Source organism: Musa acuminata, chromosome BXJ1-3, assembly GCF_036884655.1.
Source record: "Musa acuminata AAA Group cultivar baxijiao chromosome BXJ1-3, Cavendish_Baxijiao_AAA, whole genome shotgun sequence".
In the NCBI taxonomy this organism is placed as follows: Eukaryota; Viridiplantae; Streptophyta; class Magnoliopsida; order Zingiberales; family Musaceae; genus Musa; species Musa acuminata.
Genome location: NC_088329.1, coordinates 2,350,705 through 2,375,791, shown reverse-complemented (window position 1 = coordinate 2,375,791; position 25,087 = coordinate 2,350,705). Strand labels below are relative to the sequence as shown.

The 25,087-nt window shown below is 41.0% G+C and overlaps 5 protein-coding genes across 5 annotated transcripts; 3 read left to right on the top strand and 2 right to left on the bottom strand.

The window, feature by feature from the left end:
* Nucleotides 1-640: 640 nt before the first annotated feature.
* Nucleotides 641-4,152, bottom strand: LOC135616386 (ethylene-responsive transcription factor WRI1-like). Its single transcript, XM_065115574.1, has 6 exons — nt 3,642-4,152; nt 3,253-3,544; nt 3,067-3,155; nt 2,803-2,927; nt 2,442-2,518; nt 641-1,345 (listed from the first exon to the last, which is right to left on the bottom strand). Exons 2-6 carry the CDS (start codon nt 3,407-3,409, stop codon nt 804-806), a joined length of 990 nt encoding a protein of 329 aa, XP_064971646.1. The 5' UTR covers nt 3,410-3,544; nt 3,642-4,152; the 3' UTR covers nt 641-803.
* A 3,520-nt stretch (nt 4,153-7,672) lies between these two features.
* On the bottom strand, nt 7,673-9,530 carry LOC135616391 (NDR1/HIN1-like protein 13). Its single transcript, XM_065115579.1, has 2 exons — nt 9,337-9,530; nt 7,673-8,696 (listed from the first exon to the last, which is right to left on the bottom strand). Exon 2 carries the CDS (start codon nt 8,665-8,667, stop codon nt 7,870-7,872), a length of 798 nt encoding a protein of 265 aa, XP_064971651.1. The 5' UTR covers nt 8,668-8,696; nt 9,337-9,530; the 3' UTR covers nt 7,673-7,869.
* Nucleotides 9,531-10,763: 1,233 nt separating this feature from the next.
* LOC135616369 (peroxidase P7-like) lies at nt 10,764-12,229 on the top strand. The gene is made up of 3 exons (XM_065115558.1): nt 10,764-11,099; nt 11,203-11,394; nt 11,505-12,229. Exons 1-3 carry the CDS (start codon nt 10,887-10,889, stop codon nt 12,051-12,053), a joined length of 954 nt encoding a protein of 317 aa, XP_064971630.1. The 5' UTR covers nt 10,764-10,886; the 3' UTR covers nt 12,054-12,229.
* A 2,632-nt stretch (nt 12,230-14,861) lies between these two features.
* On the top strand, nt 14,862-18,494 carry LOC135616379 (large ribosomal subunit protein eL8y-like). The gene is made up of 7 exons (XM_065115568.1): nt 14,862-14,943; nt 15,136-15,183; nt 15,281-15,482; nt 17,422-17,591; nt 17,761-17,889; nt 17,993-18,085; nt 18,169-18,494. The coding sequence occupies exons 1-7, from the start codon at nt 14,941-14,943 to the stop codon at nt 18,298-18,300; spliced, it is 777 nt and encodes a 258-aa protein (XP_064971640.1). The 5' UTR covers nt 14,862-14,940; the 3' UTR covers nt 18,301-18,494.
* Nucleotides 18,495-21,074: 2,580 nt separating this feature from the next.
* Nucleotides 21,075-23,708, top strand: LOC135616361 (peroxidase P7-like). Its single transcript, XM_065115550.1, has 3 exons — nt 21,075-21,366; nt 22,842-23,033; nt 23,121-23,708. The coding sequence occupies exons 1-3, from the start codon at nt 21,157-21,159 to the stop codon at nt 23,676-23,678; spliced, it is 960 nt and encodes a 319-aa protein (XP_064971622.1). The 5' UTR covers nt 21,075-21,156; the 3' UTR covers nt 23,679-23,708.
* The last annotated feature ends 1,379 nt before the right edge of the window (nt 23,709-25,087 follow it).

Here is a 25,087-nt window from a genome sequence, read left to right as displayed (position 1 = left end):
AGACATAAGGTGAGGAAGAAAAAGACACATATGTTGACGCTTTGTATCTACATCAACACTACTCAAAAACTGTGTTATGCAAAGTGACGAAAGGATCGCTTGTTATCTACATATGCATCGATGTAGACATAATTGTCAAGCAACCCTTTCATCGTTCTACATCTGTATTGGTACTAATGTAAATGTCGAGAGACTTTTTCGCTACTCAATAACTATATCGACATACCACTTAACAACTACATTGATATCTATGCAAATGTAAAGCAATGAAAGGGTCACTCGAAAATTATGTCGGTATCAATACAAATACAAAACAACCCTCACATTTCATCATCGCTCTTCCTCCTCATCCATAACAGTCACCAATGACCCCTAACGACATTGTCATCTACCACATTAACTAAAATATTAAAATTATTTTTTATTTATTATTTTTATGTTTTATATTGATAAAACCGATGATGTTATAGTAAATAGAACTAGCTGTTTTTATCCATTATTTTTACTTTTATATTCAATGTAAAATTTTTAAGTCTAAAGATTATACGTAACAAAATCAAAATCGCAAGCTATAATTTCTAATTAGTGAGTTATATGATTTTTTTTTTTTTAATGTGTCCACGACCAACAAAAAGAAATCTAGAAAAATAATGCTTGGATAAATTAGCCATCAAACTATCGATCGGCAGTCACAATTTGAGGAGAAAACTTTTCAACCGAGTTAGCATATGCTTTCACCGAAAGCTCAACAAAGTGTCAGACAAAAACTTGTGACTGCTTCTCGAGTTCTTGAGACGAAACATTCATTGGAGCAGCTGTGTCAATCTCACCCCCACCAAACTACTCACGGTTGCAGCGGAGTCCTCAAAGATGCAATCCTTTGCGGCATCGCCGTCGCCCTCCTCCACCCTGCTGCTGGATTCGGAGGCGTCGAAGAGGATATCGACATTATCATCGAAGCCAACGCTACCAAAAATGCTATGCAGATCACCCGTTCGATGAAGACCGACGCAGTGGTCGGCATAGACGTCGTCAAAGCATTGATCCATGAAAGGGCTCCAGGGGATGGCATCGACACCGTCAGCTGCTGCTGCTGCAGTGTGATCGACGTAGCTCGGAAGTTCCACGGCCTGACGACGCTCTTCTTCGCAGGTGGCGCTCGGCTGCTGCTCTTGCGCCGGTGGCCGTGCCTTGGGCATTTGCAGCGGCTGCGGAATTGGATGTGGCTGCAGGAGGGGCTGTGGGAACTTGACGTAGCAGCTGATGTCGAAGTTGGTGACTGCATTGGGGCCTCTGTACTCTATAGCGGCAAGATCGTACGCCTGGGCTGCCTCCTCCTCAGTACCTGCGGACATCAGCCAACAAAACATCCTCAGCGAGCGGTCAAAATCCTATGCATCCCAACCACAATATTATCATATAATCGGATTGGGACATCACACCCCCCCCCCCATCAAATCTCACATCATTGGATGGATCGATAGATCCGCGAGTATAATAACTTTTTGAAATTTATAGTTTTTGAATTATGTAGATAAATAGTTTTATCAAAAAAAAAAAAGAGACTGGTAATATGACAATAGATTAGAGATACTGAGAAGATGAGAATATAATGAATATAACAGCGATTTTCTAAGCCTTCGATGCCCTTCAAAAAAAAATTCATATATTTTTGATGATAAACAAAGAGTTGAGAATATTTTATTTTTTATTTAAAAATCTTATATATATATATATATATATATATATATATATATAGCGAGAGAGAGAGAGAGAGAGAGAGAGAGAGAGAGAGAGAGAGCCCAACGTTGTCACGTGACAACCTCTGAGTGGCACCACGGACCAAAAGGAGCGAAAGACGGAGATTCCTGGTGAGCATACCGCACTTGTGTGTCACGTGAGACATCGTGAACAGCATACGCATTTTACAGGGGTGACGTGGCATGCCGTGGACCTGGTACGCGGGTCTCGAGGCTCCTGGTGGCCACGTCACCCGTGAAATCCATGCGGAAAGTAAATTGCTGTGGTTCCGACCGAATCGATCCCCCGTGATCGCCGCGAGGTCGCTGTGGCTACGAGCTGACCTGTGGGTCCCGGAAATGGTGACGCGACTTTCGGGGGGGTGACTCAGTTAAGCGGCGTCAGAGATGGTTGCATGGATGCCATGTGGCACGCGAATCACGACAATGAAGACGGAGTATCCACGGCTTCACCTGAACCCTAATGGTGGTGCAGTGAATTCGCACATGTCTAACATCACCCTTTCTATACCGCATATTGGGATCGTCGAGCATGCCATCAAGTGAGCGATGAATCCAGAGTAAAATGGAATTTCTACATCTAATAACACTAATAAAAATGGAGACTTTAAAGTGATGAAACTGATCATGAATGATGATTTTTAAGGGTCAAAAAGGAGGAAGAGCAAGAAGAGAACGTACCGAAAGTTCCCAAATAGAGGTACTTGTTGCCAAAAACTCTTCCGATCCTTGCTTCCCACCGGCCATTATGATGATGCCTGCCCAATTCCAGCCATTGTCAACACGAGAGTGGGCCTAAACTGATGTTAGCCACTTAATTTATTTGTGTCAGAAAGAGCATAATAAATGGCCTTAGATGACAATAAATATAATGAAAGGGGGTGTTCGGTGGGCGAGGCTTCTTAAGAAAATTATATGTATATAAAAAGCCTGATTTATTTGGAAGATAATTAGCAACAGCATTAAAAGGAATTGATAGGACATGATGGTGGGTTTAGTAAACTAAGAATTCCATGGAAGTGATGGTAACACCAAACCAGACCTGGCCACGCCACGGTACTTGGAGACACCTCTGGAGAACCCATTGCTCCGCCGCCGGAGGGAAGCTAAGTACTCTTCCTTTGACATGTTCTGCATCTCCTCATACTCTTTTGTGTGCGTGACAAACTGCATTTTCATGCAAGCGTGTCAGCGACCGGTTTCTTTCTAATCAATGAAACACTAGCTTGACGTTAAGCAGCTTCTCCCGTCAAAACCTCACACACGACGACTAGCGATTTGATCAAAGTAAGTATATGCACTTAACTGGAAAATTTAGAGCTGATTCCGGACCCCAGTATTTGAGAGCAGCGAGGTCGTAGGCGCGTGCTGCAGCTTCCTCATCATCATAAGCACCTGCACCATGCGTCAGATCGCAAGTTGAATCTGGGTAGAACAGCGAGCATCCATTCTTTTTCTTCGGAGGAGGTGCTTTGCGAGTGGTGTGACTTACCCAAATAAACTATCCGGGGATGTGAGACATGGATCCATGATCCACATGCAGGCCACGAGACAAGATCCACGAGAAAAGAAAGGGGGGGAGAAAGCACAGATGTCAGCAGTAAAGAAAGGGCATTAGAAAAGGTGAATAAAGAAGGGATCAACAGCATCGGCTGGCTTTCACTGTTTGTAATCCCAACGCGAGTGTTGGTTCTCTCTAACCTTGCCTTCCTTTCTTGTTCTGAATGGGGTTCCAGCAGTGCTTGTCCCAGAGGTGAGCTTCATACCTCCCCGTCCATCTATGCCTGGATGACGACATGCGTCGTCGTCAAGAACCAGCATCAGAAATACGAACCAAGTTTCTTTTCTGCCCCTGCTGTGAGGAGGGGTGGGTAGTTTTACCTAGTGACTCCTCTGAAGGCCGAGCTTCTCTTGCCATTGCCCAACCTCTTCTTATCTGGGTTGGCACCTTTCTTCGCACGCCTGGGTTTCCTGGGCTTGCTCACTTGGAACGCAGAAGAGGAGGACAGAGTGCAAGAGTTGGAAGAGGAGGAGGAGGTGGAGGGAGAGAGTGGAAGAGAAAGGGAGGCACTTTTCATGGGGATTGGTGGTGCAAAGCGTTGAAGGAATGGGGTGATGGGTTTGGCTCTTCGGAGAGGGGGGCCTGAAGTGTATATGTATACATAAAGAGAGGGAGAGGTGGGGGAGGGTAAGCTTACCATTGTTTTCCATTAACACAACTCACATGCTGATGCATCGGTTCAGCTTTTAGCTCGAGATTGTGAACCACGGCACAGAGGTGTCAGATAGAGTCAAGTGGCTCCAAGATTTGCCCAGAGAGTTACTGAGAGAGTTGAACACTTGGCAGAGAGGCTCACCATGCTCCCAATAGGGCTTGGTCTCCCCTGCACACTCTTGCTTCTCTCTCTCTCTCTCTCTCTCTCTCTCTCTCTCTCTCTCTCTCGTGTGTGTGTGTGTGTATAAGTTGTATTGCGATTCACACACGATAACACGAACAGCTGGGCAGCTAATACGTTCATTACGACAGCGGAAATCTGTGTTTGATGCGAAGGCACGAAGAAAGAGAGGGAGCATTTGATGGGAGATGCATGTCTCAGTCAACGAAAGCGAAGTTATCTATTATGATCAAAATTCTCCTCTTGTTAAAGTCATACACGTCCCTGTCTGCGAGATTCAATCGTACCGCACGAGCTGGACGAGACGAATGGCTGAGGAGTGAGAGAAGGTACTTCTCTTCCACGAGGAACATGCACGAGTCGGCTGCGTGTATTTCGAGTGCTTATACCGCAGCTTTTAGATATCTTACGTTTGTGGTGAATGAAATGATAGTGAAGAAGGAAAAAGATGGCGGCGGCAACAGCGAGACGGGAACGAAAGAAACGAGTAATATCTAGAAATCATTGGTTGGCCGGTGAGGTAACGGCGGTCTGCAGCACGCAAATCTTATAAGATCGTGAATTGGTTTCATACCAACCTTGACGTCGAAGACGAGATGACAGTGTCATTTGAAAGCGAAATAAAGATACAACTCGTGGTGTTGATAATGGCTTCGTGATACGTACGCATACGAGTCAACTCAAGAAATCAACAATATCATGATATAGATCACGACATTATGTGGCAGAACCACTTGTGCTAACCAGTAGACACCTTATCTCGCCCTCTTAGCTCATCAGCATCCCAAAGTCATAGGAATCGCTACACAGGTACCACTCATGCGTCGACGTGCGAGTGTGCGCGCGTCATGCAAGAGCGTGGTGTTCCCCCGTGTCTCACGGGTGTGTACCATATGAGAGCAAGTTGTTGTACAGTACCATATGACAGTTGCTTATTGAATGGGATTGAATATAAATAAGCCATTTCCCAGCCAACATTATAGTGAAAAAATATATTAAAATTAATTCAAAAAATAGATTAAAAAAAAGAAAGAAAAGAGAGAAGATTTCTTTCTTATTTTCATTCTTTCTTTTTATTTCTCCTTCATTGCTGATGTAAAATATCTTCATGTTTTTCACGATTGTGCTCATAAAAGAATCATACCAATTATATCTTAAATAACTCCTCTATAATGCTTACACGAGATCGAAGAATACGCTTATAATAGTATTTGCATACCTTCGATATTTTAATATTACTACTCTAGTAATAACCTACGAAAAGAAAATATTATACTTGTACAAATGGTTCTCAGCCTATCGTATTCCGCTACTCGACCGTCCATCTCCATGATGAGAAAGCCACGATGATGTTTGTCTTCGTCATGTCGAGCTGCCAGAGGATATAAAGACTCAAGAAATTGACGGTGATATGAACATTAAAAATAAAGAATCTGAACATTGCATCAATGTCTTTGGGAGAGGACTATCTGATAATAGAGGAGAATAAAAAAAATTAAAATTAAAAATTTATAACCATAGAGCAGATTCTTTTGAGGTCAAATGTATCTCATAGACGCAGAGAATGGATTTAAACCATACTATCACATGTAAAATTATTTTGAGGGGCATGTGAATCCAAGAATTCTTTCACCAAAACCATCGGTTAAATGAGAACAGATGAAAAATAAGAGAAAGAAAAAAATAAAACGAAAATAGAAGATATATATATATAGATAGATTAAATATGTGAATAGGAGATCATCTTTAAGTGTATTTCTTTCCCAAAATAGTAATAACAAAATATTACTAATTCAAGTTTAAACCAAATAGAAGAGAAAGTCTATATTTAATTATTTTATATTACAAAGAAATTTGACTATATCAAGATAAAAAGAATATAATTTTTAACATCAATTATATTTATAATAGGAAAAAAAAGTTCTTCGTACTTGAAATATTATACACTGTTTAATATAAATAAGATAAATGTCTTTATATGAGATTATGATGATACCTTCTTTCTTTGCTTGATGAACAATATTATCTATCATGATAATTATATTATTATTTTCATATTGACGAAGATTGATGAATTTTATTCTATCACCTATGAGATGATGACCATATCATAAATCAATTATAAATTGATGAATGTCATGGCCTCAATAGTTTAGTCATAAAATATTTACCTTAATCTTCATCAATAGTATTGGAATAATCTTTATTATTTATAATATTTTCTCATTTAATCATGATAATTTTTCTTAATATGGCCTAAATTGTCAAACCTATAACACCTAATTTTCTTTCGATTTATATCATTATTCGAAGAAGACTCTAGCTTGTTATTAGTATCATTCTTCTTTTTTTTTTATATTTATCATTATCTTTTTTCTTATCTTAAAAAAGGGCATCTCCATATTCCCTTGAGGTAGAAACTCTCGTTATTTGATAAGCTAAATATTCTTGAGAAGTAAAAAGATTTTTTAACTTTATTAAGGATAGTTATTGGACCTATCCTTGAATAAATATAACATAAGAAATATTTTTTTTTGAAGATCATGAATAATATAATATTTTATTTGTGTATCAGAAATAGACTCGTAAAGATCAAAAAATGATATCTCTCAATATGAATTTTTAATGTTAAAAATAATTTTTTTAAAAAAAATAAATAAATCACTTTGTATAGCATTTATCAAATCATTCACTAAATACTAAAGTGGAGCTATATTCTCTTCATGATATCTCCAACGATAGTATTTCATTATATATGTTGTTGTATTCATACCAATCACATCTTATATATCTTATCCTATGAGATAAGACTCCGAACGTATTTTTTATGTTTTATAGTTAAATTAATTAAAAAATTTAATATGAAATCTACAAACTCAACTATTGTAATTCATAATAAAAAAAGATTATCTTTTTCACCAAAAAGATTTTGAAATATAAATACCATTCTTGTGGCTTTGATAGTATGTGAAGAAAAAGAAAAATCACATGCTAGTATAATCCTCATATAATAGTAACAAAAGTACTACTAACCTAAGATCAAACCAAAAAAAAACCAAGACAAAAATAGAAAGAAAATTACACTAAACTTCTCATAAAAACATTTACAGGATTTTGAACTACTCTTAAACTTGATCCCTATAGACATAAATACTTAGACTTAAATAAATCTATACATATAGATGTCATCTATTTATAGATGTAGAATAATAATTTAAATTAAAAAAAATTATCTCTTTAAATTTTTATCTAATTAAATTTATTTAAAAATAAAAATAAAAATATAATAATCTAATTTTTTTTAAAAAAATATATATACTTTAAATTTAACAAAAAGACGATCAAGTGTATCATCTCATAGACGCATAAATTGAATTTAAACCATACTATCTGTTTGAGGGGCATACCGTTGTGAATCTTAGAATTCTTTCATCAAAGCTAAGGAGAAGAGATAAGAAAGAAGATAGAGGAAAACAAAACAAAATTAGAAGATATACATAGAAAAGATTAAACGTGTGAAGAGACGAACAAAGCAGAAAGCTGTTTCCACAAGCATTTGGTGAAATCATAAGATTGTTTCTTACAAAAGACCCGAAGCTGCATTGGACGGACCCATCTGATCTCAAAATCCCAAAATGATCAGCCAACTGTAAGTACAGCGTAAGAAGACTCTCTGCCGTCAACTGTCAGCACCATCCGTCACCTGAAATCTCTCACGGACCAAGAAACTTGAAAAGCTTCACCTTCACACCGCACTTCTTGGAGACGATCTTGGCATTCTCCGTCAAGCCGGTCACCGTCACGTCACACTTCAGCTTCACGGTGATCGTCCAGCTCGTGACGCCGCCGAACTTGATCCTCACGGGCACCTTCACGTCGATCTCCAGTGGCACCTGCCGCTGTGTCTCCGCCGTCACCAAAGCTTGGCGGGCGGCCGACGACAGGCGGATCGTGGACCCCTTCAATGCCGCCACGAACACCGTCACGTTCCCCGGCGACTGGTATAAGGCAGGCCAGGCGCCGGTGCAAAGCGTGACGCCGTCGTAGGCTACCGTGATGTCGCTACCGTCGCTGTAGTAGATGCCGACCTTCTTGTTGGGGTTCTCGGCGCGGACGGTGGCGTCGAACGCAGGGGATACAGAGGCAGCGGAGAGGTTGAAGGAGGCGATGGAGAGGGCGTCGATGGAGTATTGGGGGACCCGGGGTCGAAAGACGAGGTATAGGATGTCGGCGACGACGGCAAGGAGGAAGAGGATGGCGCCAAGCCAGGCGAAGACAAGGAAGCAGCAGCCGCGGCGGCGGGCGTAAGCCTTCGCGCGACTACCTTTGCCCCCCGGCGGGACGCGGAGGATCAGGTCCCTAGGCACCTGGATCACGTAGCTTCCCGGCTGCCTCACGGGTTTGGGGAGGATACTCTGGGAGGATGCGGAGGAGCGGGGGCTCTCCCAAGGGTCCGGTATCAGTCCGGTGGCAGGTTCCGGCTGCACTGGGTGGACGCGGTCAGCCATCATCACTGTTTCCTAGCAGGCAGTCGAGTGAGCTGCAGAAGGAACAGCGACGGGATGATTCGCCGATTACACGGTGAAGAACAATAACAGATCGCTGTTTTTATTTTTCCTGTATTTTTCCATCTTTTCCATCGTCGATTTAAAGCATTGAAGAACGCGTGAAGAACAGAGAAGCCAGGGCCAAAAATGACAACGGAGAAGACATAAACGTCACTGATCCAAGCAGCATAAAAACAGAGGTAAACTCCTATAATTACTTCGAAGTGCCAAATGTTTCGAAAATGAGAGACTCACAGAACATGAAGAAAAATCTAAGATATACTCGATTTAAGAATGGAGATCGGAAAAAGTCCAGATTTTGATTCATCCGGAACACCAAACTGGAGATTTTGAACAATCTGAGGCAGCAACGAGGTCTAAGTAATTCGGAAACCAATAGGAACAAAAACATGACGGCAAAAGCGAAGCAAAGTCAGGGTGGTTTTCATTCGTCCCAAATTGATAACACCCTCAATAGCGAAGAAGAAACAACACAGCAAAATTTAGAGAAACAGAGGATTAGAGAGAAGCAAACAGAGACATCACAAAAACGCAAAAAGTGGGCTTCGATACATTCAAAACAATCAACTCCTTGGAGATGGAGGAAGAAGTCACTGACCAAATCTAACGTACCAGTAGTAGGACTTGGCTTGGCTTGGGAAGGGAGCAGGAGAGTGATAAATCAGTCCTAGGAGGAGGACTTCCTCCTTCTCTTCCTACTTGTGTTTAGCCAGACACGAAGAATCCGACCACCTCAGTGGCGGCGGGGACTTGGATTACGAAGGGAGCAGGTGATCTTGAAGCGAAGCGACCCATCATTGGAAGACCGAAGCTTTCCTCTTATACCGAACCCTGCTCGTGCGGCGGACAGATGCTGCGGTCTTCCTCTCGGAAATGACCTCATGAGACAAAGCCCACCCGTCCGATCTCCCACGGTCGACGACGGGCAAAAAAAAGTCAGCACCGTTCGATCTGCTCTGCTGGTGATAGTAGCGGTGACAGCTTCGTCCGCGTGCGACGCGCTTTCGTCGCCAAAAACAATAAATTTACTACCGCCTCAGCAGGGGCATGTTTTTGGTGGGTCCTTTCTTTCCTTCTACGTGGGTCCCACACGGCTCCATCTTATCGTTGATGGTTGGTTGCGTCTTTGGGTATACGACGCAAGGGACACAGGTTATAGCGGGATCCACAGCTGTGGGGATTATAATGGCTGGACAATTGCAGCCGTCGTACAGGTTCATCCAATCGAATCTAAGATCCATGCGTCCAACTTACAGAATCCTGACCCGCATCCATCACGCCATCAACCCATCCAAACCCGCTCCATTGAATTGGTTTTTTTATTTTTAAAGTAATTTTAGGTTGATTTTACAATCAAGTGTAACATAATTTATCTATGAGCATAACCAAATATTTGAGAGGGCCAATTACCACCTTCTGGTGGCGGCGGTGGGGAATGGCCATGGTCTTTCTTTCACCCACCGCCGTTCGCTTCCTCCCCTGCCGTCGGCATGTCGTCTGTGCATGCATCGCGATCCCGTGGCGGCCGCACTCGTTCGTTTAACTGATTCCGGGCATGTTTGTTCGCGTCGTTTCCAACACTTTTGCGTTGTATCGCTGTCATCCGTGGTGGTCCCACGCATAGCTGGCACATGGCTGTGCTGAGATGGAACCCACCCACCCTCATTGCAAGTATTACTTACAAGAAGCAATAAAGAGAGAGAGAGAGAGAGAGCTGGAGCAATAAAGGGAGAAGCTTAGCACGCCGACCAGCAGCAAAGACATTGATCGATCGTTCTCACTTACTGATAGATTTGGTTATGATCGTGTTTACCGATCTATCGTCTAGTGTTCCAGTGGTTGCGTGTTATATGCATATTCATGGAATGAGAGTATATTAAAGAGTATGCAACTTTCTTCACTGGCATACACATATACTACTCCGTTTTACCAGTCTTTAGAGTGAGATGCGGGCAACGTGGTGGCCATCGTCCTAATCATATGGTTTGAGTTGTTCCGAGCATGTAATATATATGTTATGTATACTCTCAAGCATGTGAGGCCACAGAAATGCTCTTTTTGCATATGTCACACCGCAGTGGGAGGTTCTTTTGTGTGTCTGCAAGCTATAAGCTTCTGCCACAACCATCTGTTCCCTCAAAATTGAAGAACCATCGAACGCCATGGCGTTCCTCTCCAAGTCTTCCCTCGTTCTCCTTCTCTTTCTGCTTGCTGCTTCCGCCGTCCGTGGGCAGCGGTTGTCTCATAAATTCTATTCGAGTAGCTGCCCCGGCTTGCAACCTCTGATTCGTGCCATCGTGCAACAGGCGCTCCGAGATGATCCCACGTTGGGAGCTTCCATCCTTCGCCTCTTCTTTCACGACTGTTTCGTAAATGTCCGGACACGGCACCCCTGTTCCTCTCAACTAGTTGCTTGTTTGTTGAGCCAGTCACTCGCCGTACATGTAAATGCGTGTTTAATGTTCCCATCCTCCTCAGGGCTGCTATGCGTCGGTCCTCCTGGATGACACACCGTTCTTTGTTGGCGAAAAGAACGCGCCCCCGAATATGAATTCTCTCCGTGGCTTCCAAGTTATAGATGTCATCAAGGCACGCGTCGAATCGCGTTGCCGGGCAACTGTGTCTTGTGCCGACATCTTAGCTCTCGCAGCTCGAGATAGCGTCGCGTTGGTTAGTATCATCGATCAGATGCATGCATGCATCGATCACCTCCATTCGGTAAACACTACTCCAAGTACTGAGACATATATGTGTCGCGGTGGTGCTTACTTAATTTGCAGCTTGGAGGGCCATACTGGGCGGTATATCTGGGGCGCAGGGATGCCAGGACGGCGAGCTGGCAAGCGGCCACCTTGAACCTTCCACCGTCCGGTGAGAGCTTCACCAACCTCGTCTCTTCGTTCGCGGCCAAAGGACTCGGCACTCGGGACATGATCGCACTCTCGGGAGCACACACTATAGGTCAAGCACGCTGCAGCAGCTTCCGCCCACGCATCTACGGTGACAGCAACGTGGACCCCAGCTTCGCCAGCATCCGCAGGCAAACCTGCCCGCCTCTCGGTGGCAACAACTTAGCTTCGCTCGACGTGCAGAGCCCCACGGTTTTCGACAACAAGTATTACCAGAACCTCGTGGCCCGGCGAGGCCTTCTCCACTCGGACCAGGAGCTCCTCAATGGCGGATCCTTCGATTTCTTCGTACGGTCGTACAGCTTGAATCAAACGGCTTTCTTCAATGATTTTTCGTCGGCGATGATAAGGATGGGCAACATCAGACCTCTGACAGGATCCAACGGGGAGGTCAGACTGAACTGCAGAAAGTGGAACTGATGATGATTTGTATTATTTTTTGTGGGGTGGCTGAATTGCCATCTCATGAGTTGTTCTCTTCATTCTTGATTCTACTATTCCATCTTGTGTCCGCCGCCCCACCTACTTCTCGGGATCGATGCAGAATAAAGTAGTTGCTTGTAGTAGTGATTTCTATGTGATGAGGTTTCTTTCTCCTTTCCATTTCGTGAACACCTCATACAGTTTTCTTTCTTTCGAATGTTATCATGCACAGCACAACCCTGACTGAGATTAGGTGTTAAACTTAGAATTAAATAAAGCAAAGTAACTTTATTGGGAATCTAATCTAATCTAATCTAATCTAATCCAGACAAGAGCAGATAATAGAAGACACAGAAAAAGCATGGGTGACAAATATAACTATCACAACGCTTGATTCAAATAAGTTTGATTCAAAAACACTCTTCGCACCATTACAACTAGCTTTCTATGCAACTGAGCTAGCATTTACAAGGGTAGAATAATCATGTCATGTACCATAAAATAGGCATTAAGGAATCATAGCTTCACACCAAAGCAACTTTGATTGTAGAACAAGCTTTCGCAAGATGGGATTATCTCCTTATCTCCATGTCAGGAAAGCATAAGCCTCACTGTCCCTTTGCATGCATTTGGACCTACGCTTCACCTACTCTAAGGCTAACAATTCTTTTATTTCTTTTAGAGACAACCAAAGCTATACCTCTTCGAATATCTAAAATCATATACAACCCAATCTCCTTCTTTTTAAGGCCTTGTGATATCTCACTGTTTCTATCCAGTGTGAAGGTCTAGTCCAACACACACTTTACCACTCTGGTGTGGTGGACAACTTGGAACCACTTTTTATTGGACCAAAAATATTGAAACTTATATGATCGATTGTCTTTGGGTCGATTTGGTGTCCCAAATATATATTTGCTTCTAAAAGCAATCTTCTCCACTTTTTCTTATCTAATAAATTTAATAAAGGCAGTGACCATTGCAGGAAGGACACCACATTTTAAGAAATGGAAGACAGCTAGTAGGAGTATAGGTTACACATTGGAAATCTAGATCACATCGCAATGATACTAGTTACTATTTAGATGATTGAAGTAAATGTTGTGCAGGTTAGAAAATATCTCATTCGGATGGTAAGGTTTCAACAATTTATACAGAAGATAAAACAAGTTATGCTTTCAATAAAAATAAAATTATCTACTATCAATGTTATCAACTGCTTTTGTAGCTTTCCCTCCAAACATGTCATAGTTATTGTTTCATAAACTTAGCAAGTGTGACTAAATTTTTTTCTTCATAAAATTCAATTGAATCTTTATCTACTTTTAATTCTGCATGATACTCTTTTTCTGATTTGTCATCTAATAGGAGAATTTACAACATTTTTCATAAATATCCTTTAATAACAACTATAATTTTTTATATATGAGAATATACTTTTCCTTCCTAAGTATCCTTTAAGAACAATCAAGATTCTCTTAATGTATTAGTTTCATATAACCATTTGAAGTAGCATTTTCATTTAAAATCACTTGCTAGATAAATGGTAGTACTCCTATATCTTCTTCTTTATTTATTTATTTATTTTTTTAAGTGTTTCATGTCATTGTCATTTATCATATACTTAAAGTTAGCTAAAAATATTTTTAAAAAATCTTTTTGATTAAAAAAAGCATACTATTTATAATCCTACTAATTAAAAAAGGCCTACTATTGATAATCTTTTACTATTCATAATCTCCTAAAATATTAATAAAATAATACTTTACTACTTCTAAGCTAACTCATTTTGATTTTATCCTTCTCCACAACCCTTGTCTCTTGTGATTTTGTGCACTTTGCTGCCGTCAATATTCTCTTAATCTATACTTCTTGTTGTCAATTATCGCCCCATAACCTGTGCTACCTATCATCGATCATTGCTCTTTAATTCACACTCCTTATCATCGATCACCCCCTTCAAACCTATACTTTCTGTTGCCCCATAACTCGTGCTCCTCGTCGATCATAATCTCCTAACTTGTGCTTATTGTTATCGATTATTACCTCTCAACATGTATTTTATTGTCACTCAATGCCTGTCAGCCCTATTCATTACCTTCTTGATAATTGTTCTTCCGAAGAGGAGGAGAAAGAAAAAGAGAAAAAAAAAAGGAATCATATGGTATTTATGTTCATTTATAAAAAGATAATCTTGAAAAATTATTAAAAAAAAATAAGATAGTAAATAGTAATCTCATTAAAAAAACCTTGAGCATATGTCTGGATGATTTTTTTTCTCAAATTAAATATAAAAAATAGAAAAACACATCATCTATACTAAAAAATGAGCTTTGTTGTCCTTGGTACCGTAATACCGATCAACTTTGTCGACTAATTTATCCTCATTAATCAAATTAATTCAATAAAAAAGTTAATCAAATTATCCTAATTTTCTCGACATTTTGAGATTTTTACGGTTGGTGTTTCCCTTTTGTTTTTCCCTATAATACAACTCTCGTACTTTGCATTAAATCGGTCCATAGGTGAATCTGTTTTGCTAATATGTGAGTTATAATATATTTTAATATATTTATAAAAATATAGATTTAAAATTCAACATAAAATAACTTACCATTCCCGATTGAGGTTATAATGAATTTACGAGTAAGAAGAGCATGCAAGCAAAGTTGACATATATTATAATATGTTTTTATTAAAATTATAATATTTTTGTGAAGGTATAAGAAAACAAAGATGGCACGTGCAAAGCACATGCTCTGATATAATGTTGTGCAAGAGCTGGGCCCCCTATATAAGAGGTGGAATCTCCGGACGGTCGGCCGCTTCCGCTGGTTCTACTGCGCCGTCTCCGCACACTAAACCCTAACGCCCGCGCCGAGAAATGGTAGGCTAAATCCGGTTCTTTCCGTTATCCCCCTTCAAAGAATTCGATCTATAGGCCGTGCAGATCAATGAAAAACTCGATCGAGATTCACCTTTCATCGTGCTGCAAATTCCCTTTTCTTATCAGTATCTGTTTCGATTTTAATCTTACTTCTACGCGTTTTATTTATGTAGTACGTGATTTGTCTTCCAGGGCCCAAAGAGAGGTGGGAAAGCGCCCGTACCGGCAAAGAAGAAACCGGTAATCTGTCAGTCCTGTGTTTGTAGATTCATAGTAGTATTTGGATTTCGTTTCTCGAGTTTTACATTTTGTGGCTTCGTCGGTGCTTGGATCTCAGGAGAAGGTTGTGAACCCTTTGTTCGAGAAGCGCCCGAAGCAGTTCGGAATCGGAGGGGCATTGCCGCCTAAGAGGGATCTTCATCGGTTTGTGAAATGGCCGAAGGTGGTCCGCATTCAGAGACAGAGGAGAATATTGAAGCAGCGATTGAAGGTTCCTCCGGCTCTGCACCAGTTCACTCGGACTTTGGACAAGAATCTTGGTGATTGAAAATATCTATTCCTTTTACCTGTTAACCTATATCAAATTTTCTTAGTAGGTTCACGCAAGCATAATTATTGTACTTTTTTGCTGGTAGCGTAGGGTTCATATATATATATATATATTTATTCATGTGTGTTATGTTGCTGCCCTTAATTAGGAACTGACAAGTAATCAGTTAATTTGATAGTAGATACCAGTGGAACTTCCTGCTTGTTGTCTGTTTGGTTTTTTGTGCTGTGCTCACTTTGTGGATGGTGGATTGGTTGATTGCTTAAACATTCATGGAAATGTTCAAATTTATGTTATTTCGTCATTTTCTCTCAGCTTAATGTTCTTGGAGGTGGATTTTCTGTTCAATTTGTTTGTAGTTTAGGTAGTCAATGGATTTGTCTTATTGTTTCCATAAGTTTGTCTCAAGTCCTTATTATCCTTCTAAGGATTGCATGAGATCAATTCACATTGCTTATCCTGTGTCGTTTCTTTAACAATTAAATATGATCTATATTTAGCTATCTATTGTTCTCCATCTCTTCCTTGACAATTCAATGCAATAAAATAAAAAATCTAATATTTGGATTTTCAGGGTCTAAGTGGTTTTCTTTAATATGCTTGCAAATATAAGGTTTAGATGCTAGTATGTAAAATGAAAAATTATTGAAGTCTTTTATCAGTGATTTACACAATCATAGAGGGAGGGTCATTTTGGGTGTCACAAATAGCAAAGCTTTTCGTAACTCAATTAACTGTGCAACCATGGAAGGAGGCCCACAGTGTTTTGCCGGAAATGAAAGGGAAGCATAGAACATTCCGGAACTTGTTATTTGCTAACCTCCACATTAAGTTAGCTTTGCAAAAACTGTAGAAGGAAATTGGCATTTAATTTCAGCTTTTTTTTGCAGCAAGGTATAGTTGTAGTGAATTTGTTTTAGCATAAGAATTTTCTCAAGACACAATAATTATGGTTTTTGTTATAATTAGTAATTAAATGTGGTGTTAGATGACGAGTGATATTGTTTATTTAGGATATTTGAACATTATAAAGTTAGTGATCAATTGGCACACTTAAAGTCTCTATTCATCTGCTCAAATTGTTTATTTAGTAGAGTCCTTATGGAACTTAGATTCTCCTTGGAAAAAGAGAGAAGTGAGATGACTATGAAGTTATGCCATGCTACCTCTTTCTTTTTTATAATGTTCTTGGTGTCCTAGATAGAGTTATCGGGATCAATCGAATGGCATGTAGCTCTAAAATGGTAGATCTTGAAGGACCAGTAGATTTTGATGGACAATTTGATTCTAGTAATATAAAAAGACAAGTCACTTCCAATTGTTTTTGACCAACTTTATTTAGTTGTAATCAGTTGGATTGATTAGCAATATTAACATGTGACAGCCAGATGCCAATTGAGTTCTATCAGTTCTTGCTGCTTTCCAGCATGTGGTTCTTTTCAAGAGTCTGATAGCGTTTGGATATGGCAGAGTTGTCTTTAAGGTAGGGAGGAGGCAGTGGACTGGACATTGTAGATTTCTGAAATGATGGATAGCTTCATGATAAGATAAATGTGTTCTTATTTGTTCGTAATAGACAACAAAATGTTTATGGTGGAGCCGGTGTCTGTAACCTGTACTTTTCTTGTCTATATGCCAATATATTGCTGCTTCACTCTTAGGCTGTATTTATATGATATCTATGTGTCAGCAAGCAGATGCATTTCATTGATGTTGTGATAATTATAGATTCCCTTAATTTTCTGGGTTCTTTCTTTGTATGTATTGACTTAGGTTGAGAAGTTGTCATCTGTTTTAATGGCATGTTTCTCAAATTCCTAATAGTCCTTTTAAGTTAGTCTTGATTGTTCAATGCAATGATTTATTCCAAAAGAAGTGTGTACTATTTATATCCTACTGACTAATCTGTCTATAAAATATTTTTGCAGCTACAAATCTCTTCAAGATGCTTCTCAAATACAGGCCTGAAGACCGAGTTGCAAAGAAGGAAAGGCTGCTGAAGAGGGCGCAAGCTGAGGCTGAAGGGAAAACTGTTGAAGTTAAGAAGCCCATTGTTGTTAAGTATGGGCTCAATCATGTCACTTACCTTATTGAACAGGTTTGTAAATGTTTTTCCCCCTCTTTGTGTTAATGCTTGCAGATCATATGTGCATAATTTTACTTCCCTAATGCCACAGACCAATAAAATTTAAATCTCTTAGGAAAGAAATAAGAACATTTTACTAGCGTAAATTGTCAAATTACTTCTTGATGCACCCTCCTTGTAGAACAAGGCACAGTTGGTGGTTATTGCTCATGATGTTGACCCAATCGAGCTTGTGGTTTGGCTACCCGCTCTGTGCAGGAAGATGGAGATACCCTATTGTATTGTCAAAGGAAAAGCCCGTTTGGGAGCGGTTTGTTCCCTATCTGTCATTGGCATTTTGCTAAAATTTGAAATTGAAGCACTGTCATGTGGTTGACATGTCATTTTTTTGTGTAAATTTGAAAACCTGATAGATCGTCCATAAGAAAACAGCATCAGTCTTGTGTCTAACCACTGTGAAGAACGAGGACAAATTGGAATTCAGCAAAATCCTGGAGGCCATTAAGGTGAATATTAGAACCAACAGTAATGTGATTTTCTCTGTTGAAACTTGGGAATTTTCCTATACTGACTGCAACTCGACTTTTAGGCCAACTTCAATGACAAGTTCGATGAGATCAGAAGGAAGTGGGGTGGTGGAGTTATGGGTTCCAAATCTCAGGCAAAATCCAAGTCTAGGGAGAAGTTGCTAGCAAAGGAAGCTGCCCAGAGAATGAGCTAAGGCTTCTCTTTGTCTTGTTATTGGTGCTATCAGATATGCGCCAGTAGGGTTTTTTGATTAAATTCTGTTGGTGGCAAATATTTTTTGGTTTATTTGGAGCTTCAGTCAACTTATATCAACCCAGTGCCTTGCTCATCAAAGATTTTCCATCCAGTGGACTCACTACCATATTGCTTGGTAGTATTTTGGTGCCATGTTGATCTAGAAGCTGCATGAAGGTCTCGCTAGTAACCATTTTTGTTACATGACAGACTCCTCAGTTGCCTATGTGAATTTTTCGATTGTACAGACCAGATGTTGCCGTGTCTGGTCTTTCTTTTTATTATCCGTTGTTTGAAGAAGAAGAAGAAGAAGAAGAAGAAGCATCCCCCAATCCTCGTCCAAGCTTTTATGTTCAGTTTGTCTCGGTTCTTTTGGTCGGTGGAGAATGGTGGTCTTTTCAATCATTCAATTCATCCAATTATTCATGACCATTGAGTGTCTGGAGCAATATTTTCAAGCTACCATGAAAAATAATCCTCGACGCACTCTGCGAGTCAACCGATACCAGTTGTTCGTTGTCTGAAGTTGTGTGTCTTGGAGTCATCGGGGCTGCGATGCGTCGATTCTTCTTGATGGTCCGTCAAATGGTGAAAAGAATGCCATTGCAAACAACAACTCTGTGCGTGGATTCGAGGTCATAGACGCTATCAAGAACCAAGTGGACGCGGCGGCTTGCAAAGCAACCGTGTCACGCGCGGATACCTATCTTGGCCATAGCAGCACGAGATGCAGTGACTTGGTTCAGCGTCCAGCAAACCTATATCTTCGTTTCGTTTCATGAAGCCCTTCCACTATGTATACTACAATTCCATGCATGTAGCTTGGAGGACCAAATTGGCAGGTTGTGTTGGGCCGCAGGGATTCGAGGACGACAAGCCAGAATGCAGATGACGAACTCCCACGGCCATCATCGTCCAGCCTCTGCCTCTCCGCCCTTATTTCCATGTTCGCTTCCAAGGGCCTCAGTCCGCAGGACATTGACTGCGCTCTCGGGGCCACATACCGTAGCTCTCGCCCACTGCTTCACCTTCCGCGATCGCCTCTACCAGGACTCCAACATGGATGCTAACTTGGCCGCCTTACGCAAGCAAAGCTGTCCACCATTCGGCGGCGACAGCAACTTGGCTCCTCCGGATCTCCAAACCCCATACCGTTTTGCCAACGACTACCGCCAGAATCCCCTCTCGCCGTGGGCTCCTCCACTCCCACCAGGAGCTCTTCAACAGTGCCTCGTAGGATGCCTTGGTTTGGGTGTACACCACCAACGTCGCCGTACTCTATAAACATTATGCCACAGCCATGGTGAAGATGGGGAACACCAGCCCCCTGCCGACGGTTTGAACTCAGGAAGGCCATTGATGGCGTCAAATTTGAGTAGATGAATGAAACTGAGGTGGTGTTTATTTGGATAATCTTTGAGCAGACATAAAGAACCACTTCATTAATCGCTAAATTTTATTACTCGGCGCAAAGTATATATTCTAATAGGTTGGCTTCTTATATTGTTATTAGTATTTATAGTGACATACGTTGTTAACTGATAAGTCATATTTTGTCTTTAAGTTAAAATATTGTTGTGTTGGTGTCGTTACCGGGGAGTCAATACGACATGATTTGATCTCAAAGATAAAACTCTGTCCGAGGGGTTCGCTCCATAGTGAGAAAGTGACTCGAGCAAGGAACTGAGATGATAGGTGAACTTCTGAAGTGTTACCAGCTCACAATGATGGTCCTGCGATCATCCCGAGATACGACTTACTTACTAAATGGGGCTTTAGGTCGTCTTAAGGAACTCCTTAAATGTGTTGAAATCCTACATAAGCGATCAGTAGCGAGGGGTTTTCCCATCTTGATTCATCTGATGCTTAAGTTAGCATATGAGGTCTCTAAATATGGGTTTAAGCATTTCAAAATGAGTTAGTATCGTTTTTTTTTTACTTGGGATATATTTTTATATATTAAAGAAATAAAAAAATTTATGATATCTTTTCTTGTAAGAGAAGGGAGTTTAAAATTATCTTCCTTATCATAAAGGGAGAGAAAGAAGTTTGTGATTGTCTTTCTCCTCATAAACGAAGAGAAAGAAATTTGTTATTGTCTTCTTTACTATAATGAAAAAAAATATATATTTCTCTTTTTATACATGACTCGATGACAATCGGTAAATTTGGTATCAGTAGGAGTGTGTCAATCTTCTCTTACAATCGAAGTATCTAAAATGCCTCTCAGTTTTGTTTTTGTTGGGGACAAAGGTAGGCATCCAAATAATAATGCTAAATACGAATGGAGCAAAGGATACAGTTGATCGATGTGACTGTGAGATAGCAGCAGTAGCAGAAGAGAGAGTCACAGGGTATCTTTCTGGCCCGGTGAATGGTAATTGTCCCCACCGGTGGTCCTATTGGAATCCAACAAAATCGAGAAACGCCTAAAGAAAATAATATTCCCACAAGCCTCATCGCGAAGCAAAGCACACAAGCAAGCTCGACAGCGACACAATTGTCACGTCCCCCAAGCTTCTCGTTGCCGTTTATAGCTAGCTGTACGACATGGACACAACATTATTTTGAGTTTGCTCGCATTCATTTTTTATGGTTATGTGAGAGACATAAGAGAGAGTTTTGGGATCCAAGACTGCCTCCATCCCCACATCCCAAGATTAGAAGCTCCATCATCTCCATCTATCTGTATATATATATATATATATATATATATATATATATATATGAATACTAAAGGCTATATATCCTTGCGTTTCCACAGTGTGAATTCATACATATAGCTTCTTCCGGTTCCATCTGAATTTCTCCTAGCATGGCTTCCGTTACTTATGGATTCCTGGCAGCCACCATCCTTTCTCTGCTGGCCTCCGCCGCTTATGCGCAGCTGTCGCCCGCGTTCTATGCCAGGACGTGCCCCAACCTGCAGACCATCGTGGGATCAGCCATGGCGCAGGTGGTGAGGCAGGAACCAAGGATGGGCGCCTCCATCATTCGCCTCTTCTTCCACGACTGCTTTGTGAACGTGAGAATCTATCTCTTCCTTTCCTTTCTGTCTCTCTACTCTTCTTTTTTGTTTGTCCTTCTGGTTTTACGGGTAAAGTTTGCTCCGGTGATCCGTACGAGAGTACTTTCGAGTTCATGCTCAGAACCGCTGACTGCCCTCTTTATTCTCCGAATCCAATTTACTTGTAACCTTTTCCCATGCACGAAACTGCAGCCGCCTTAGATGTGGCGTGGTGGTGAGTTTTGATTGGGCAAGCGGTGCAGTTTAGGTGAACCCACTGAAAGCTAATAAGAACCATTGTGACCTCTTTTCTTTATGAGCTTCCATGAATGATATGCTTCCGCTACTTGGTCCTCATTTTTCACACGATAGTAAGCATCGTCATAAGCCATTTTACGAGGTTTTGGTGATTGCTTTGAGGCTATGATTTTATTTATTCATTTATATACAACCCTCAACACACTACATATACTAACTCCGAAGCAAAAGTGTTGCTTTGTTAGAGGGCATAAATGTTATCTATTACCTATAAGGTGTTGCATACTGTTAGAGTCAATTTGTTTGCACCTCAGAGAAACCGGGGCTAACTTTTTGTATTGCATATCATTAAAGGATTGTTGTTTGGCTTCTCCAGATCGGCTACCATATGCTTGTTTGTTTGATTACATCCGACTTGGTTTGAATCAAGAAGTTGATTTGGTTTGAATCGATTGTTCCTATTTGAGATATTAGACACTCTGTGTATGTCTCGACGGGACGACCAAAGGGGTGGGTGTCGTATCGATGAGGCTTCTCATGGCGGGCGCGTGGGTGGCCTCTCCCTTTCTTTCACGTGCATGAGTTTATAATGCAGAGACAAGTCCACCTCATGAAAGCGAATATTAATAGTCTAATAATTGTCGACATTGATTATTACTTCATAGAATAAAAAATATATGTAACATTCATACAATGATTGGTTTGATGGTCAATAATGTTCATGTTTTCCCTTTTTTTTTTTTTGGTAGAACAGATAGATTCATACTAAGGTAATCGATTATTAGTAAAGCAGTTTAAGTGAAGAGAGAAATCAGCGAATAGGAAACAGACAATAGAAAGTACTATCTATGTCGATAGATATCCTCCGAAAGTTTTAGACACAAAGAATCTAAACGTAGATCTGTCTCTTCACTTTATTTAAGTGGATTCCCACTGGAAGATGGGAGGCAAAGGTACGATGGAGACTCTACGGGACTGTTTATTGTGTTCTGAACATATATCCATCCAACCATCGAGAAAAGATAGATCTCAAAGAATCTGGGTAGAACAGCTAGTGAAATTAGATCGAATAGTTGTGTCTCGTCACCCGTATGTATATTACGCTGATTGGATCAATGTGGGTACGGTTTAGTTGATTAATATTAACAGTTTCTTCTTCTAAAATAATAAATAATAATTTCTTGGCACAGTTTGAGTTGCTAAGCTGACGGTGTCTGAATTCATCCCCGCCTCAGGGCTGCGATGCATCCGTCCTCCTCGACGACACGCCGACCATGATCGGCGAGAAGAACGCGGCGGGAAATGCCAACTCCCTCCGCGGCTACCAAGTCATCGACGCCATCAAATCCCGCGTGGAGGCGGCATGCCGGTCGACGGTCTCCTGCGCCGACATCCTCGCGCTCGCTTCGCGTGACGCCGTGACCCTGGTTGGCACTGCACCCGTGCTTCGCTGCCTGGTACAGCCCCCATCGGTTATAATCGCCTGATACTGACACGCGTTGGACGCCATGCAGCTCGGAGGGCCATCGTGGACGGTGCTGTTGGGCCGTCGGGACGCGAGGACCGCGAGCATGGCCGCAGCGAACGCCAATCTCCCGCCCGCCACCGACGGCATCAACAACCTCATCTCCAGGTTCTCTGCCAAGGGCCTCGACCTGCGTGACCTGACCGCGCTCTCCGGCGCGCACACCGTCGGCGCAGCAAGATGCATAAACTTCCGGCCGCACATCTACGGCGACTCCAACGTCGATCCGGGATTCGCTATGTTCAGGAAGCGGATCTGCCCGGCTGCTGCTGGCGTTGGCGACTCCAACTTGACCCCGCTCGACTCTACGAGCCCAAACCGCTTCGACGTCAGCTACTACCGGGACTTGATGGCCCGAAGGGGGCTGCTTCACTCCGACCAGGAGCTCTTCAACAACGGGCCGGCGGACGGACTGGTGCGGTTGTACAGCTCCAATGGTCGGGCCTTCAACACCGATTTCGCGGCGGCCATGGTGAAGATGGGCAACATCAGCCCCTTGTTGGGGTCCGCTGGGGAGATCAGGCTAAACTGCCGTCAGGCCAATTGATGATGATGATGATGATAGCTATATATATATATATATATATATATATATATATATATATATATATATATATATATATATATATATATATATGATTGAGTACCACAACATATAAAATGTATGTGGATGGGAAGACTAAGGGCGTTGATATTGTTCTCCATGTCTTATATAAGGAGTGAATCAAGAATATTTATTAAGCTGAGGGTGCCTCCCTATTCTATCAAAACCATCCCATCCATCCCATCCTATCAATACTTCATTTATGTTGAATGCAAACAAGAATAGTAGAGTTGAATTGTAGATCAAAACAAGGAGGAAGAACGAGATGGAAAAGATGATGCCTTGCTATCTTTCCACCCTGCACAAACTGCCGCGAGAAGTGGCTTTGGATGTGAACCATCTAACAAAGGCGGCAACAGAACAACGTGGCTCGCATGACTCCTCACATGAATCCCAATCCTTGGGGTAACGAACGAGATAGATGTTGTTAGAGCTGGCCTCGATCTAATAAAGTAATTTATCAAAAAGTAATTTAGCAATATAGTAAAGATAATAAAACAGAAAAAATAATAAAGACAAGGAAATTGATTCGATCAATTGATCTATTCTTAGGCCATAAAAATTAACTAAGTGTAGACTTAATAGAAATTAAACCCAAAACAAATAATTAGATTTTTCTTATCGTGCATATGACTTCAAAGTCCAAGTCCTTATTTATAGTTATAATAAGATATAACAAGCTTGATTTTCCCGATGTAGGACTATGTGGGACTTGCCAAACTAATAAATCTCCACCTTGGCATGTCCCAACATTGACAATTAACAAAAATTGTTTCACGTTCTTCACAAAAGCCTTAATGGGCAATTACCAACAATGAATACCAACCAAGTCCAAGCACTACTTGAACTTGTAAACCGAAAGAGGCTTCGTAAGCATATCAACTGGATTGTCCTTCGTATGAATTTTTTGAACAAGGACATTTCTCTCAGCAATGGTATCTCAAATAAAATGAGACTTCACATCGATGTATTTCGTCCTCTCATTATACATATGGTCTTTAGTCAAATGAATAGTATTTTGACTATTACAGTAAATTGTAGTAACACCTTGATACATATATAATTCGTCGAACAAACCTCTTAATCATAAAACTTCTTTGATCGCCTCTGTCACTGCCATATATTCTGCTTCTGTAGTAGATAAAGTCACGACAGATTGTAAGGAAGCTTTCCAACTAACTACATAACTGCCAACGTAAAAAACATAGTATGTCAAAGATATTCATTTATTAAGATCCGTAGCATAATCAGAGTCGACGAAACCAACCAAAGTGTCACGATTTTTTTCAAACTTCAAATAAGTATTTGAAGTCCCTTGCAAGTATCTGAGAATCTACTTCACAGCCTACTAA